The 18,800-nt window shown below is 39.7% G+C and overlaps 2 protein-coding genes across 3 annotated transcripts; both read left to right on the forward strand.

The window, feature by feature from the left end:
* The first annotated feature begins 560 nt into the window (after positions 1-560).
* On the forward strand, positions 561-18,739 carry LOC132980814 (nocturnin-like). Of its 2 annotated transcripts, XM_061047168.1 has the most exons (7): positions 561-776; positions 5,012-5,115; positions 5,208-5,280; positions 15,880-15,998; positions 16,088-16,262; positions 17,339-17,670; positions 17,960-18,739. In XM_061047168.1, the coding sequence occupies exons 4-7, from the start codon at positions 15,888-15,890 to the stop codon at positions 18,482-18,484; spliced, it is 1,143 nt and encodes a 380-aa protein (XP_060903151.1). In that variant the 5' UTR covers positions 561-776; positions 5,012-5,115; positions 5,208-5,280; positions 15,880-15,887; the 3' UTR covers positions 18,485-18,739. The 2 variants fall into 2 exon arrangements, with proteins under 2 accessions (XP_060903151.1, XP_060903143.1); XM_061047160.1 differs by lacking the exons at positions 561-776; positions 5,012-5,115; positions 5,208-5,280 and adding an exon at positions 13,629-13,837.
* On the forward strand, positions 787-4,415 carry ccdc175 (coiled-coil domain containing 175). The gene has a single exon (XM_061047103.1). The coding sequence runs from the start codon at positions 1,273-1,275 to the stop codon at positions 3,481-3,483; it is 2,211 nt and encodes a 736-aa protein (XP_060903086.1). The 5' UTR covers positions 787-1,272; the 3' UTR covers positions 3,484-4,415.
* Positions 18,740-18,800: the final 61 nt, after the last annotated feature.

An 18,800-nucleotide genomic window follows, 5' to 3' on the forward strand; every position in this document is an offset into this window, starting at 1 on the left:
ACATTCAGGTTCTAATATAGTCTCATCTAGTCTTATATTTACGATGGAGGATTAGGGCGTTAATTTTCGAGATTAAATTCGTAAATTTACGAGAATCTCGAAATAAAAAAAAAAAGAAATTTAACATGGCCCTAATCCTCCGTCGTATTATATAAAAAAGGTAAACGTGTTTATTAGATTGTGAAGTGTTTTTTTTTTTTTTTTTACATGTACTTTTAAATTGGCCATTAAACATTTGAAAAAAAACGTTAAGGAGCTTTACCAAGGAGCCTCGCAGTCGCTTTGATTATAACAGAATATTACTTTATTTGTCCACAATGTGGAAGATTGTCTTTGGCTTCACAAGAACAAAATTGAATACATGACAACATTTAAGTAGGCTACAACAACAGATTAGAAGACAATTTTAGTCCTTGATAACATTTGAGTTGACTTTGTAAATTTAAAAAAAAAGGATTTCATTTTTTAAATGTAAGAAATTAAAATTAAAAAAGTGTGATTGTGGCAAAGACTTCGACCGGATGGGGTTGCCAGGTCCTGTTGTGGGAAGAACCTTCCGTCCAATTAAATAGGCATACGGTAAATTATCTCAGAAGTACTTAAGATAATTGTATTGTCTTCAGAAAATAAAAAAATCTGCCGTTTGCTGAAATAAAGATAAACTATCGGCCTTAATTTCTTTTTAAACGATTTACGTGAAACCTTCAAAACTGGCAACCCAGGGCTCGCCTGACAAGCTACTGCTGCTCATTGTGGGCTACAGCTTCAAACACCAGGTGAGTGAAACTCAGCTTATGCATCGATGAATGTTTGCTCGAGTGGGCCTATAGTTTTAAGTTGGGAAATATTTAAAAGCGCTTTTAGTGAGCTAACTAAGTTTGCTACGATGCTGTAATTACGAGACACAAGTTGTGACATTCTCAAACTACCACAAGTAATTTCATGCTTCCAAGGTCACCCGACTCTTATTTCAATATTTGGCTCACTAAACTTTGGTTTATTTTATTTTATTAGGTTACCTTAATGTTATCAAGTAGCCTAGCTACTTTGTATCATCTACTGGTTAGTGTATTTTCAGCCACCGCTACTATCATGGCCTTGCGGACTTTCCGTAGCATGCTGTCTTCTTCTGTGGTTGGTCAGCTGTTCCCATGGCAACCAAGCTCACAAGTTATCCGCATAATATTTACAGTCTACGGTTATCGGCGGTAGAAAACTTTAAACTGCTGACACATCTTCGACCACTAACCGGAAACGAAACACGGACTCGAAATGGCTTCATGTCTGGTCCCCGACTTCCCGGCCGTCATGGTTGCTTTGGAGCATATAAAGGAGCTGGACAAGCAGCTGAAAGAGGTTTCTTTTTCAAGTGAAGCCAGCCTCCACCTGACTGAGATAACTGCAGCTATCACTGAGCTGGAGGGGGAGCGGAGTGCTACCCATGAACATTTAGAGGTGGAAACTATAGAAAACAGTAAGCTTAGACACCAAATTAACAACAGGAGTGAAAGAATAAGTCAGGAAATCATGGCTGACGTGGCAGCAGCCCGCGCATCCAATGCAGATGAGATAAAGCAGCTGCACCAAGACCTCCACAAAGTTATCCAGCTACAAGACAGGACCGTGAAGAGACAGGAAGCCCTTTTGAGCCAAAATGAAGGCCTGTACCCAGAGCGAGAGAAGGTGAAGGCTGAACATGAAGAGATCATAGCGGCTCTTAACAATCAAATCACCCGAAAGTATTGCTTGCAGAATAAGCTGGATCAGACAGTAGAGTTTATAGAGGAGTTCAGGTCCTCCATAGCTGCAGTGAAACAGGACGGAGAAACAGTGCGGCAAAATATGATGCTGGAGAGAGAGGCTTTTTCCATCAAGAAAGACAGCCTGTCAAAAGAAGAGAACCAGACAGAAGAGCAAATAATGCAGCAGAAGCAAACAGTCAGTAGGTGCAGGAGGGAGTTAGACAGAGTTAATGATACGTACATGGAACGCAATGCACATTTGGGTGAGCTCACAGTTGGAGTGGCAAAGCTGGAGAGCAGTTTGAGAAGATTGACTGACTCTCAGTGCCAGTACAAGAAAAAGCTGGAGGGGGAAACCCAAAAACATAAAGACTTAAAACAGGAAAGAGAAACATTGAAGAAAAAATTAAGCGAGTTAATGGAAGAATTCAGCGTTGCAATCCAACAGCTTAAAGAGGAAATCGCCATAGTTGAAGGTAAAATAGACGAGGGTCACACATCGAGATTACTCTGTCAGGACTCACTTGCACAAATCTACGAGATCTTCAAGTGCCAGCAGGATAAAGAGAATGAAGTCAGGACAGAACATTTCCATGCCTCACAGGAGCTGGAGCGATCCAAGCTGCAGATGGAGGAGTGCATCACCTCCATTGTCAAACACAGCAAAGAGATCAACGAGATGGACAAGCAGATCAGAGAGCTCTCGGATGATTGCACGATCAACAAGCGCGTGTTCAAGAGGAATCAGGAAGAGATTTGTGGTAATGTGGATACAGAGAAGAAGAACATCGGCCACTTTGAGGAGGATAAGAGGAGGCTGAAAAAGCTATTGGAGGAGGTAAAAAGGAAGCAGGAAGAGCACGTGCAGAAAATGGCAAATGATATCAGCAGCACTTGGAAGAGATATGAGGAGCTTCAACAAGAGGAGGCTATACTTCACCAGCGACAGCCCAAGAGCGTGGATGAAAACTTGATGATTAGCTATACAGACCACTGTGAGGTGGAGTACCAACAGAGAGAGACCAAACTCCATCAGGACATAGAGCAGTGCATTGCAGAGACTGAGATCATCATGAGCAGCAGCATGGAGAAGCAGAGGGAGATGGAAGAGAAAGAGTGGGAGCTGAAGGAGGTGGAGGAGAGTTGGAGTGAAGAGAAGTCAAGACACCAGAAGCTGAAGTCATTGACCTCCGAGCTTTGTAGAAAGAAAAACTATCTTGAGCTGTCGACTGAGGGGATGAAGGAGAAAACCGGATCCCTCCTTCAGCCAAAAGTGGAAATGAAGGCTGAGCTGGGGGAGCTGCGTGTGAGTCACATGGATGTGCTCAACAAACAGGCCTCAGAGTTCAGAGCGGTAGAGATGAGCGTCTATGATAATAGAGTGAAACTGGAGCAGGTCAGCGTGGAGAACAGCAGGCTGCATCTCCGTATCAGACAGATGACAGAGGATGTTACCAGAGCCAGGGGGGACAAAGAGCGGTACTGGCAGGAGGTCCAGCAGTACAAGCAGAAGACGTCGTCCCTGTTTGAGAGTTTACAGGACGCATGGAGAGAGGATTTATTGGCAACTCAGGACTTTCAGTGCAGTAATAGGGGTCTTTGTATGTCACTGGCTGCCATGTTGGACCATCTTAAGAGCAGAAGACAACAGTTAGGGACTGTCAGTACACTGCTGCACCAACAGATGTTAAACTTTAGCAAACGACTGGGAGATAAAGCGACTGTAGAGCAGCAGATCTGAGACGTGTCGCTGTTTCTGGTTGGCTCAAAAGACTGCTGGCCTGTAGTGTCTATTGTGATGCATTTTTGAATAAAGTATGAGAAGATACTATGAAGTTGTGTCTGTTGGGTTTATTTTAATTTAAGCTCAAGTATATGAAAATATATATGCGGAAAAAAAGCAATCATCCAAAGTGGGACATATTCACTCATTTGATCGTCTTCTCAGCCAGTGTATAGATGTTACAGTGTAATATAGATACTGTTTTAGTTTCAGTACCCATGTTTAGTAAAGAAACGGGTCATAACCACATCATTGAAGCTATTCTTGCACTGCCTTTGTTGTTTGAACAGTAGAGCTGCTGTTCATTTTTTGAGTTGCATCTGTGCTTTTGTGCAAAAAAAGAAAATATAGAAATATCCACTGTGAAAGTAGCATTACCTGAGTTTAATTTCATTAGATCTTAGTCCATTTCAATCTATATTGTTTCATGATTTAAAATGGTTAGTTTAAGTGGAATATAAATCATACTTTGCTTTTGACTGTAGCATTACTATTTTTTATTAACAGTCTTTTTTTTTACTAATATAGTTTGACATTAAAGTTAGAAAGGCATAGATGTAATAAATCAAATAAATGAGGGTAAGCTGCTTCGGCGTCAGAGTCGTGGCATCGTGTATGTTGGCATGGTTGAGTGAATGGCTCACATTTTCCTCTAGAAAGATAAAATAAAACATCTCTGCTTTGAAATCTCAAAGTGTAGTGTGCGATGTGTTGGTGCATCCTATTCCCTTGTAAATAAAGGAAGACTGGGGGAAAGTAGTGGTATTTTGTCATTTCTATGGTTATAATACGTTTGTTATTGAAAACATAATAATGTGTATTTCTTTTCACTACTAGCAAAAATATGAGATACATTTTAAAAATGGGTAATGATGCTATAAGATTCTAGAAAAACTGATAATGACTAATACAAAGTCATAATAGATTGTCTTTTTTATTTAAAAAAAAGAAAAGTTTTTGATTATGCAGTGAAGTTCAACACCACGAGGTAAATAACAATAACAACCAAAACATTTAGATTCAAGTCAATAATCATAAAATATATCACAGGGGCTTCATTTTCAACAGATGTTTTTATTTGTTTTATATCACTGAGACCACCAAGCTCTCTGGTAGAAATAAAACCTTTGCTCCTGCTAGAGGTTAACGTAATAGTAGTTAGTATCATATTTTTATAAACATGATGCAATGACTTTTGCAGATTTTTGTTCATGACAGGACTTTAAAAACAAATCATCAACATTAACTTCATATTTTATATTTTTCTTAAAACTTTTGAACATAAAGTGAAAAACTTTACAATGAAAAGAGGTTGTTCTTTTATTCCAAAGTTTACTCTGCTTTAGTTAATGTCTATTGCTGTAAATACAAATAGTAAATGATTTAATTAATGATCAAAGATAATATGTAACATTTTTACAGAGTGTCATTTTTAAATCATCCCAGAATAACTTTGCAGCTTTTCATCAACTTTTCTTTCTCTTAGACTCCCTGCATGAAGTGAGACTCAGCTCCTACCAGCAGGGGGCAGAAGGGATCAGGCGTCTCTCCACTGTGACCTTGCCCTGTAGCATACCCTGCAGTGAGAGGGTCAGGCAGCCACTTCCTATCCTGTGGACAACAACACGCCGACACATGCACACAACATAACATTCTCTCAATCTGTGTCACACCTTTTTAAGAACCTGAGCTGAAAACAAAGCAGCAGCTGCACAAGAGGAGTGGAACAGAAATCAGCTTATTCTAGTAGAGAAGGTAAGTCTTCAGATAAACATTACACAATCACAAAGAACTCTTTGTGCCATGTGACCCAGCAGTGAGACTTTGATGATCACACAACTTGTTTGGATGTAGATTTGGCTTGAAAGTGATTGAGATTATTTGAGGTATTTTCTCTTCTGTCTGTGTCTGAAGTTATGTGTCAGCGAAGAAATACATGTAGAAGTCAAGATTTGTTCCACAAACACAGCTGTTTCTCTGCACACTCAGCTGTTTACGCAGCTTTTTATCTTCAGCTGAAGGACATGAGTTGTTGTTAAGTCGAAAAACATCTTTAAATTTTGTGCTGTTGTGTATTTTGCACGAGTTGAGATAAAAAAGTTTAGTTCATGATTAATACCGTCCTATGTCTTATTGTCAAAATACTACAAACATTTAGGTTTCTGAATGTTAGCCTTACCTACTGAACTGGTGCATGTGAGTTCTAACACAGTTCCTTTAGAGAAGAGACTCCACTAGTTTTGCATTTAAGAATCCTTAATAAGCAGTCATAAATGATCCCAGACTTGGTACCAAAACAATTGTAATAAACAAAAGCCTACACTAAATAGTGTGTTGACAGGATGGCTCTGTGAAATACTGTTGAGTAGCATTGTTTTTTAAAATTAAGTTACCCTTTGGATTAAATGAGTGCACTAACATGTCGTATTCAAACCTAAACAGGTTGAGTAGCATATTCAAAAAAGGGTAAGACTTAGTGCAAACATGAGAAAACAATACATAAAGTGAGAATCAAGCTAAAATCAACAGAACTGGAGGGGCTAAATGCAAGACTGAACAGGGGCAACAAATCACCGACTGAGTAATTATTAAATTAAAGATCATACTATCACTTATCCAGCATAAGTTGGCAACCAATGGACTGTAATTTCATCTGATGACTTACTTATATGTGTTACTGCAGCTGCAACCCTATGAAATATAGAGAAAATAAATTCAGTGCAGTAAGTAGAAGTTAATTTATATTTAATGAGTTCAAGTACCAGCTATAGTGCTTTTTGTGTCTCTGTTAAAGGATGTTTTCAGTAAAAAGCACTATGAATATCTTATGATTCACATCATGCAGGATAACCAAAGTGTCATGTCTCCAAACATGCTTTTGTAAATTTCCCCATTGTGGGATAAATAAAGGATTATCTTATCTTATCTCTTATCGTATTTAGAGATACCTGAGGCCTGCAGTAAGAAGGTTATGTTGTAGTACAGGGCTCTGCTCCAGGACAGGTCAGGTGTGAAGCGTAAGTTACCATGGTAATGAATAAATTGATTGATAATGAACCACTGTTAAGAGGTTACCCCTGAAGTTTACCTCTGACTTTGTTTTTCCATTTGTTTTATAATATCCTCATAAAGGGTGTATTTCTGTGTTCAGACGGGGGGGGGGATCTGTCATTTCCAGCGCTCACTTTAAGCTACCATAGGTCTTAATCAGATAGTGCTCTTATTGGTTTTCATTTGAACAGGTTTGACCAGAGTGATAATGTTGGTACAGATGTGACTGTCGTTGACTGCTCTGAAAATTGAATTAGAAGAATGAAGCATTTGAGTTGTGTTGGGCAGGAGCACTCCACAGAGAAGCAGCTTGCTGGCAGCTTTTAGCCAAGAACCCTTTTACCATGAGAGGACAGATCACCTGAACAAAAACATGCCAAGTCTCAGAGCAGAACGAGTTCAGTCAAAATGAAGAAGCAACAGGCTAAATGTGCACAGTAAGCCCCAGAATAAGTCGTTCAGCGCATTTCCTTCCTACATTCTGTTATGTAGTGACAGTGAAGCTCCAGTGAAGCTTTTGACACACAGCTACAAATAAACAGGACAGATCTTTAACCAACATTAGCTTCTTTGGTTGAAAGGAGGCCATGACAGCATTTACATCAGCCAGTGATTTGTTCGGTTGTATATCTGCTGTTCCAACACTCAAGCAGCCTAGGTAAATAAAAGAAGACCCTCCTTGGCGGTGCATTTTCTAATAACTCATCCATTTTGATTTTATGTGTAGCTGACCTGATTGACAGGTGGGCGCAATGTTTTTTTAAATTTTATTTTATTTTATTTTTTTATTGGTGATAAAGTGAACAAAAAGAAACAAGAATATATAGACATGACAACTAAAGCGAGAACAAACAAAGACAAAAAATAAAAATAAAAATAGATACAAAATAGAAAAACATAAGCAAAGATACAGAGCGACAATACAGACAAAATACATTTAAATGAGATAAGAGTCAAGCAATGATTTTTATTTTCAGGTAGTGTGTTAGAAAGGTGTGAAATGCGTTCCTGGCAGCTTAATGCAGTAAAGTGCGGAATTTAGTAGGGAGTAGCTAGAAAACAAACAAAAATATAAATAAATGAAAAATAAATTAAACATTTGTTAGAGAGAAAAAAAAAGTATATATGCATGTAAACATTAATGGAAAGAAGATAAAATTGGGGCGCAATGTAACGGTTTGTCAGGAGGTTTAAAACCCGCTCCAGCTCTCAGCCTGTCGTTAGGTTGACTGAAAGTTAGACTGAGACAGGATTTCCAGCATGGAGACCGCCATCGATGGGTCTTCAAAGCCCCCTGCAGGAACAGATGGGTGACGTCACTCAGGCTTCATTCAGTAATATTTACAGTCTATTTGTCATACTCAGAACTTCACACTTTAAGGCTCAGCTCATTTTTATCTTGCTGAGAAAAGGGGATGTGTGACAAATGGTTAGGAACGGAAAGTACTGTTCTTACTGATTGTTCATGACAGACTGAAAACTGAAGGTGAGGCCTGCTGTGTCTTCAGGAGTCAGCAGAGTCATTCAAGGTGGGATGTCCAATTCAGAGAAGGACTGTTGTTAGTAATAAGTAGCCTATATTCTTGATAAGATCATGGCAATAAAACACTTTTGAAAATATCTTATTAAAACTTTGATGTTATCTACAGTACGTATAAAAAAACAGCGAGTTATGCAAATGACAGCTTCAGCTAGCTACAGGGTTAGTAAACTGTCACTTTAAGTTTATTCTTGAAAGCAAACATGCAGTGACATGGATAAGATGGAACCTCGGGACAACATTCAAAAATGCAGACTGTGATGCAACTCTCCTCCTTCAAATGCTAAGATCACAACAACAGTTCAACTTGGCAAACCAGAAGTAGGCTAAATATCTTTGAGCAGCTTTTGTGCAGCCACCGTCTTCACTACTAAGAAAGACCTATGTGAATTGTGTTGCCTCTTTATGTTACACTCAGCTCACCTACAGAGTTATGTAGCTATACAACAAGCTAACACACATGATACCTACTTAAAGCTACACTTGCATGCTCACATGTACATTTGCACATATGTTAGTGCAAGTGCACTATTTATCAATAGGCATGGTAGCAACATGGTACATGTTGAATCACAGCTGTGTTGGTGAACCCTTAAAAGTTCTATTTGGCTTAATACTTAAGTTTATGAAGAGATATATTGAAAATTCCAACAGTCTCCCTTAAACCTATATTCATGTTTATTGCTAAACAGGAAATGCTAGCACACTAAACTACATTTTTGACATGAATGGATAGTTCTGGTTTCTTCAACTGGTGTATGAGGTACTTATCAATAGTTGATTTACTATTATGTACAGTAGTAACAGCCAGCATGGTCCATGTTTGTTGAAACCATCCAAAGTTACTAAGATATGTTCCAATGTAGGAGGGGCCACAAGTAGACAAAAGACAGCTTTTTCTTTTGGCACTAGGTACGACTTATATTCTTCCAACACATGCTGTGCAATGTATAATGCTGTATGTCAGCTTGAAATCCTATTTATGATAACATAGTGTAATTGTATTGTGTTGCCTTTTTAAATAACTACTGAGCAGAACATCTGATCTGATACCGTGTGCTGTATGCATGAGAATGCAGGGCCATTGTGCAGTCAAAACAAACATTCAAAGAGCTGTTTACTTGAAGATTAAGTGGTACAAATAAAAACCAAAATATAGTACATGCTTTGACTGAGATGTTTATTTACATGCTAGACTTTTTTTTAATGACAACAGTTCAATGTTTGTACCTTTTACAAACGGGCCATGCTGACTACTATCTTCTTTTAAAAAGTACCTCATACAACCTGAACTATCCCTTTAAACTTTCTACCTGCCTTGTTGCTGCTAGGTAGCATTTTGGGTTTGCGTGTGTTAGCATTAAGACATTAGCATTTAGTTCAAAGCATGGATAAGTGTAGCTCCAGGAGGCTGCTAGCATGGCTGTAATTGGAATATTATTTCAACAGTTAGTCAAATGAAGCCTGATGTCTCAATCCAAAATAGGTCATAAGACACTCCTCAACAAAAAGTTTGGAAACCCGTATTTTATATTGTTGGAAAGCCTGATTAGTAATCTTTACAACGAGGTATAACTTTTAAGGATCGTGCATTCATAGAATGAGCAACACAGCTAAATGTGTGGGTAGCGCCCCAAAAATGTGCCAAAATCCCCTTTAATCTTCTCCTGTTGGTATTCACTCCTGTTTTGAGTTTCTTGGTGGAATGGATGATTGAACTCTCCCACAGTAATACGTTCTTTACACTTTATACATTTGACACTGTCAGGGACCTCAGTAACGTGTGGAATATCCATACACAACCATAACAGCTTGGCCCCTCCTCCTCATGCTGGTCACCAGTCTGGTCACATTCTGCTGTGGGATGGCATCTCACTCCTCAACCAGGAGTTGTTGAAGGTCAACCAGCGTGGTTGTGTTGGTCACTCTGGCGTGAACAGCATGCCCAAGATGATCCCACAAGTGCTGTCAGTCAGGTGCCAATCAGGTGTCAGTCATACACCTGTAACTGGCACACACCTGGCAGCACTTGAAGCTCAAAGTGAATACCAACAGGAGAAGATTTTAGGGGATTTTGGCAAACATTTTTAGAGCGCTACTCACGTTTAGCTGTGTTGCACATTCTATGAATGCACGTTCCTTACAAGTTATACCTCGTTGTAAAGTTGACTAATCAGGCTTTCCAACAATATAAAATACAACATCAATTAGTATTATTAAATGGGCGAATTAAGTGACCAAAATAATGTTTCCAAACTTTTTGTATCGTATCGGTAGCTGTTTGAGTTAGTTTGATTCCAATAACCAAAGTAAGTCCTCAGGCATTCCACTCTCTCGCTCTCCCTGATTTCAGACTCTATCCACTGTCCTATCTCTACAATAAAAGCAAAAAAGTCCATAAATAAATCTTAAAAAAAAAAAAAGTGTTATCATGCAAAATCTGAGTACATTATTTTGATAACTGCATAATTAGAAATTTACAGATTTATTTATGTCTTTAAATGTTTTTCACATATAACCACATGACCTGTTGAATACAGTAGCTCCCTCATTGAAACATCTGCCGATCGTTTATTCAAGAGGAAAACATGTTTTGTGTATATACAGTAGTGGAACTTTGAGATCATCAATACAACTATCACTATCACTAATTTTAAGCGTCACATTCACAAACCGACCCATATATGTGAAGAGACAGTTGCCCTTCAATGTAGAAATGTCAGTATGCCAATAAAAGATACAGTGACATGCTCACTCACTCACTCACTCACCCACAGAAACATGTTGCTGTATCTTTTATTGGCACACTGACATTTCTACATTGAAGGCTGCTGCCTCATTACATGCATAGACACATCCTTCTCTTTTCTCATTTCATGGACCTCATCAACCCCACTACATTCAATTGTTCTGTCTGTTTACAGGAAATGATTCACACTGCCTTAAAGGCTTGATGAACACACATGCACTCACAAGGACACAGGGTCACGGCTGCATGCACTGATATGTTATCAACGACCGCTTATTCACCTTCTTTGCAATCATTTGCTTGAGTGCCAGTGACCGATGTTTTTTTTCTTTTCTGCCACTGTAAAGAAAAAGCTTCATTCTGTGGAAAGTCATGAACTTCCGTATCACGCTGTGCCTCGTCATGATGTGTCGTGACCTGTAGTAATGTGTAGAGACAATGCTCCATCTCCAGTCCACAGACATGAGTCATCAAAGTCACAGAGGCAGCACTGTGCTGACGTCAAAGCAACACAAGTGGAACATGAAAATGTTTGTGTCTTGACTCCAATCTGTGGGATTAAGGGACTCAGATCAAGAGGAATGACATGGCTTTGTGTTACTCATGAAACAGATTCTGCTCACATAGACTTCGACTGGTTTCTATTCACAGGGTTGAACAGGTAGATGTTTCACTGAGGTCTCTGCACAATGCTGATTAAGAACAAAACTGTTTTTTTTGTTTTCTTTTTACATTTTAAGTCGGCATGCTTGTAGAAAGATGCTGAAGTGTTTTTAATACCTTCTGCTGGTCTCATAAAGACTCTAATCTATTAATCATTAAATCTTTATTATCTAAATAATAAGATAATGAATCTTTATATTCTAAATTTGTAAATCATAACAAAAGTTATCACAAGACACTTAACAAATAGAGCAGGTCTAGACCATACTCTTTATTATATTGTCTATCTGTGCATGTCACTGAAGTTAGACTGTACATCACACATAACCCTCCAAAGTGATGATGAATCATATTTATTATTTTTGATTTCTTTAGTTCTCTCTGAGAAGCAAATGATTTGGACAAACATTTTATTAATGAAAAAAAAGCTAAATCCTTTTTAAAACATTGTCTGCTGTTTTATGAGATAATAAATGATTCTATAACTTAACTTTAAATGTTTTCAAGTCTCTAACATGCTATCATCTCTGAGGCTGAGGGAACCTGAGTGTGCTAATATGCTCACAGTTACAGTGTAAATAGACTTCTGTTTATCAGGTTAGTGTTACAACATGTGCCAGTTAGCCCTCAGCACAAAGGTCAGCTGAGACTAATTGGAATTGGAACAAATTGGAATGCTTTTGGCCTGATTATGTAAAGTAAATCTGCAAATATTAATCTGCAAATATTATGTCTATTTATGTCGTAGAGAGGGACTATTTTTGTTGCTGTTGAAAATGTGTGTAATAATTTGGCTCACAATTTTACCCTCATTTCAGTCTTTATAAAGTTGTGTTTTTTTCCTGGAATCTCTTAACTGATTCATTCTGTTTTCCAGAAATCAACATGTCTCAAACCTCACATTTATACTAAGAGCCTCTTAAGTAGGTCTGAAAGCACAGATTGAGAACTGCTGTTTATTACTGTCATTCACTGTCTCAGTGACCACTTTTATTTCCAGCTCATAATAATAAGAAACTTTATTTGGCATGGACATCACAGACACATTGGACGAACCAGATGCATTGTTTAAGTGTTTTAGCAAGCATGCTAGTTCTTAACACCGGTCCACAGGAGACTTTTGAAAAGAAAACAATTAAGATAGGGAGAAAAGTGATAAAACAGAGAAATAATAAGGAGAGAATAAATAAATAGACATAAACTGTAGAGCAAAGGCAGCATGATCAAACAATAAACCAGTCAGAAGCTATTCATGTGAGCACTGTTGTTTTGATTTTTGCCGTGTACTTACTGTAGTTGATTTTGTTTTGTAAGAGCTAAGCATATCACATGGAAAATAACAGTGTTCACTGATGCAACAATAGTGACGGTTAATAGTGATCAAAGTTGTCTCGGGTGCTGTTACAACACAAAATCTGAGGAAGTTATAATTGCCAAATATGCACGCACACTTGCTCACAGTCACGCACATTCTGTACAATTATTAATTTATGTTGTTGGGTTCTTTATGGGTATTAAAAAATGTTCAAGCTGAATAGTTAACATTTCTCCATTATGATGTAATTCAATAGTGCTCTATCAGTTATATTCTCAGCCGTGTGTGTGTGTGTGTGTGTGTGTGTGTGTGTGTGTGTGTGTGTGTGTGTGTGTGTGTGTGTGTGTGTGTGTGTGTGTGTGTGTGTGTGTGTGTGTGTGTGTGTGTGTGTGTGTGTGTGTGTGTGTGTGTGTGTGTGTGTGTGTGTGTGTGTGTGTGTGTGTGTGTGTGTGTGTGTGTGTGTGTGTGTGTGTGTGTGTGTGTGTGTGTGTGTGTGTGTGTGTGTGTGTGTGTGTGTGTGTGTGTGTGTGTGTGTGTGTGTGTGTGTGTGTGTGTGTGTGTGTGTGTGTGTGTGTGTGTGTGTGTGTGTGTGTGTGTGTGTGTGTGTGTGTGTGTGTGTGTGTGTGTGTGTGTGTGTGTGTGTGTGTGTGTGTGTGTGTGTGTGTGTGTGTGTGTGTGTGTCCCTCTCGCTCACCAGCACATGACCTGTAATACTCCATATGGCCTGATGACGTCCATACTTCCTAATCCCCCCCTCCTCGTCTCTCTCTCCCTGAGGTTTTATAGGCAGGAGTGGGGAGTCAGAATTCTTCATTCACACAGAGACGAAAAACACATTTCTCACCGTCTCCTTTTTCAGTGGAAACAGGAAACATAAACCAGCTGACAGAAACATACTGTAACTGTTAGAGTCACTTGCATTGAAAGGAGGCGTTAAAGACGGTATAGTCAAGTGCAAAGAGGACAAAGCTGTGGACAGTGATGGAGACTTTGGGTAAGAGTAGATTTTTTTATTTCACCCAAGATGAGTTCATGTATTCACCGTGTATTAATAGTGTGGTTTTGTGTGTATAAAGAACAGAGGGGGGCGGAGTCACAGTGAAAGTGACCTTCTATATAGGGGGCGGCTGTGGATCAGTGGTAGAGTAGGTCAGCTCATAACCGGAAAGGTCGGGGGTTCGATCCCCAGCTCCTGCAGACACTCATCTCCAAGCTGCAACGACGTCTGAATGTGTATGACTGGCATTACTTTATACTGATGGACACTTTACACAGCAGTCTCTACCATCAGTGTGTGAATGTGTAGGTGTGACCTGCAGTGTAAAAGTGCTTTGAGTAGTCCGAAAACTGGAAAAGCGCTGTACAAGCTAATGTCCATTTACCATAGATCTGATTGTGGGGCCAGCAGGTATATAAATAAACATGAACCCACATAAAACTCTGTTTATGTTTAGCTCTATTTTTATATATGTGGACGAGAGGGTTAACAAGCTAGTCCCGTCCTGTTATCCATCAGTGGTCACATCTTAAACATCTGTGGTCAAACACAAACTGAGCTCTCCTTTTTATAGTCCTGTAATTCTTCTGGTCTACAGGAGCCCAGAAAAAAAAGCTATTCACCAACATTGTGTTGACAGAGAAGAGGTCAGCCTCAGGTTTGTGCAAACAGAGAGAATGCACATGAAGCAGTTTGTCATGATTAAGTCTTACAATGTCAGAGAAGAGTGGCTACATCTGGAGAGAAAAGTGTTGTAAGGTTGCAAACTGTGTTACACATTAACGTAAATGTATAATTATTATTGGGAATATTTATTATGAATCTACATTAATGTTATTGTATAATTATTATGATGTACTTGTATAATTGTTTTGTATCTACCCAGTAGTAAAAGGGTTATCTATAGGTTGCTTTGATTGAAAGAGCTTTTTCACTTTTTTTGGCCAGTGTGTTTTTTCCTTCAACAAATCCCTCGTTGTCTTGTGTTCATTTTGGAAAATTGTCAATATAGACATCTAAAAACTACGTAAATGTATGCACCTGGAAAAGGTTGAAATATCTCTGCCACAGAAAATTAAAACATAGACAATTACTAAATAAATGTTTTTATAATAACCCTGCTTAAACACAGAAGAGTTTAAGACCAACCAATGGTCCAAACATTTGAATGATCAAGGTTAAAGAAAATGAAATCAAGTATTTTTCATACTTAATGTCACCTACATTTGTTTAACACGCTCGGTGTCTCTTGGCTAAGCGACCAGTGAATTTGACCCACTTGGGTTTGACCTACTGCAGATCAAAGTTCTCACAAACAAACAGGCAGCATGTTGGATACTCATGGAGGCTCAAACTAGGACAGATGGCTCACGTGTGAACGTGACTGTGCTTACTATCATCGACCTGGTGTGTGACATCTGCAAACATGCACTTTAACATCCAAAGTTGCCTACCTGTTGTGCAGCTTTAATGAGAAGAGTGTCTGGTTATCAAACAGAATAATAATTTGTAAATGTTGATTTAATGTTTGTCTTATTAAATGTCTGTGTGTCCTGACTCTGCTGCTCCCTTTAGCTCCTCTCACTCTTTGTCTCATCTTTTTGCAGCTTTTATATTTTGTTCAGTACGATATCTGTTATCTACTATCTAAATCATTTTCAGTTAAATACACTTGAGATCCTCGACATGATTCAAATCATCTTAATTGATTTTTCTAGAGCCTCAAACATGAAACAGCGGGATTATCAGCTGATACCAGATACAGTATATATGTTTTCCAATACTAACCAATGAAAACCCTTTTTAAAATTATTTTAACAACAAGGTTTGATGTATTTAGAAATAACGTTATCACATAGTTTATCCAGAGCAGAGTACTATCTGCAGCATATGTAGCAGACACCACGGCTGAGCAAACATGAGTCTGCAGTAAAGATGGTTGACCATGTACATCTTCAAAATAAAGTGATAACTTTAAGTAAATTTCTGATCTGAGTGGGGCTTTAACACACACCTCATCATCTTTGTCTTCCAATCAGTGTGTCCAATGGGTGGAGGGGCCACCAGGCTGTACAGCCACCTGACTCCAACACTCAGCAGCAGGTCACCTCTCCCGCACCAGCCGGTGGAGGACAAACTGGATCCAGTGTTCTGCCAGGTGACTCCAGTTGTGTTTTTTGTGGTAACGTAATAACCATCCTCATGGGATCACATCATTGTTGACAAGTGTCATGTCATGCCTTGCAGGAGCAGAAGGGCTCCCCTTTATGCCCCCCCGATCCAGCAGAGCTGCTTCAAAAATGTGAGGAGGCCCTCAGAGACAGACCACCTCGCTTCCATAGAAAGTTCACCGAGCTCAGTGATGGGGACTGCTCCACCAGTAGCCCCATTAGGGTGATGCAGTGGAACATACTAGCCCAAGGTAGACAACTATCTAATGTTACATGACAAAGTACTGTCAGATCTCGTTTAATGATTTATTTGAACTACAGATGAGCAGTGACATGAGATGAAACAAGTGGCTTTTAAACGTGTTTTCATGCTCCACTAATTTAGAGATATATCGTCTATTTGTTTTTGTTTTCAGGCACACTAAAGCTGCACACATTGTAATCTACTTATTTTATTGTGAAAGGGCAGGGTAATAAATATGACCTCAGCATTCCCCCCTCAGCTCCTTAGTGTGGGTTTTATGGCCTGTAGCTTTATTCATTTGTTTCACTCTGCAGGTTTCATCAATCCAGTTTCCAGTAACAGAAGGCAGCTTCTCTAAACACTGTCTGTTAAAACTGTTTAATATAAGAGGGGGAGAAAAGCCCAGATATTTCCCTCTGGAGTTGGTGGAGAGCAAAGTCTCAGTTTAAATCATTCTATAAAGTGGACGTGTCATTTGCCATGTGGCTAGAAGCAATACTCAAAAGAGAGCCAGTGATGCTCTGTCCCTGCTTGATGTGATAGAAGCAAGAATCAGTTTTAAAAGGGGATAATTCATCACTGTTGTTTGGACAACTAGCTCGATGGCTCCTGAATCTATTTAAACTGCATTTAAAAACTTTCTTTAACAGTCAATAGCCTTTCACTTCACAAACAAAAACTGGAATACTAAGACTTTAAATATTTAAAGTTATGGGAAATGTAAAAAAGAAAGTAGAAATTAGAAAATCTTAAATCTTTGTGTAAGCACGACCATGTCTCGATGTATCTGCTCACATGAACTATGATCATTGTTTAGCTACCTGCCAAACGCCACCTGACATACGCAACATTGACTCCCTCCCCATCTTCAAATCCAGACTCAAAACCCATCTGTTCAAGATCACATACTCACTCTAAACTGTAATTACACTGTCCTACATTTCATTTATTTTATTGTATGCTGATTTTATCCATCCTTGTTTTTTTAAATGTTGATTGTTGTTCTTGCGTGTCTTGAAAGGTGCTTATAAATAAAATGTATTATTATTAATTCAGATATTCTTTCTCGTCTGCCTCCCTCAGCTCTCGGCGAGGGACTCGACAGTTTTGTCCAATGTCCCATGGAGGCCATCAGCTGGTCCCGCAGGAAGTACCTCATATTAGAGGAGATCCTCACCTACCGACCTCATATCCTGTGTCTGCAGGAAGTTGACCACTACTATGACACCTTCCAGCCCATCCTGGCAGGCCTGGGTTACAGCAGCAACTTTTGCCCTAAGCCCTGGTCACCGTGTCTGGGTGTGGAGGGCAACAATGGGCCCGACGGCTGTGCGCTCTTCTACGATCAGTCGCGGTTTGAATTCCTGGACAGCATGAACATGCGGCTTTCTGCCATGAGGATTCCAACAAATCAGGTGGGTGAAATACATTTAAAGCGGGGCGCTGGTGGCGCAGTGGTTAGTTAGCGCCCCATGTATGGCGGCCCAGGTTCAAATCCAGCCTGTGGCTCCTTTCCCACATGTCATTCCCCACTCTCTCTCTCCCTGATTTCCAGCTCTATCCACTGTCCTATCTCTCAAATAAAGGCACAAAAAGCCCAAAAATAAATCTTTAAAAAAGATATATACATACATTTAAAGCCACACTTCCAACTCCATGTAAAGTTTTTCCACAGACACCTCACAGGCTGATCTTTTCCTCCAGGTTGCCGTGGTGACCATGCTACGTTGTCGGAGCACAGGGAGATGTCTTTGTGTGGCCGTGACTCACCTGAAGGCTCGCTCTGGCTGGGAGTGGCTCCGCAGCGCGCAGGGTTCCGACCTCTTACGAAACCTCCAGAACCTGGTCCAGAAACACCCCACCGGGCTAACGGGTGACCCCGGTGCTACATACATTCCTCTGCTCATATGTGGCGATTTCAACGCAATCCCAACCGAGGAGGTGTACCGACGTTTTGCTGGGTCACCTCTCGGTTTGGAGTCGGCCTATAAGAAACTCAGCCAGGACGGACTGACTGAGCCGGAGTACACGACGTGGAAGATCAGGCCTACGGGGGAATGCTGCAGCACTCTGGATTACATCTGGTACAGTCAGGACTCTCTGAGGGTGGACGCAGTGTTGGACATGCCCACTGAGGAACAGATTGGGCCAAACAGGCTCCCGTCCTTTAGCTATCCCTCTGACCATCTCTCTCTGGTGTGTGACTTGAGCTTCAAAGAGAACGAGTGAGGAGGAAATGATGAACTAGGAAGTCGGGAGGGAAGGAGTGGTGTATAGAGAGTTCAGACTGGATCATGGTGAAGGTGTGCAGCAGAGGATGAAGACAGGACTCAGAGGTCTGCCAAGTAAACTTCACAATGACTGACAAGTGTTGTTGCTGTATGTGTGATGTTTATATTTTACAACTGCTGCTTTTTACAGAATATTATTATTAAGATTTACTAACTCCCCTTTCCCTGGCTGGAATTAAAGAATCTATTCACTTCAGTGTTTTATTGGTTCAGGTATTATCTGCGTCCACTTTGATTTGCGACTACGGTTTATT

Source organism: Labrus mixtus, chromosome 2, assembly GCF_963584025.1.
Source record: "Labrus mixtus chromosome 2, fLabMix1.1, whole genome shotgun sequence".
NCBI classification, from domain to species: domain Eukaryota; kingdom Metazoa; phylum Chordata; class Actinopteri; order Labriformes; family Labridae; genus Labrus; species Labrus mixtus.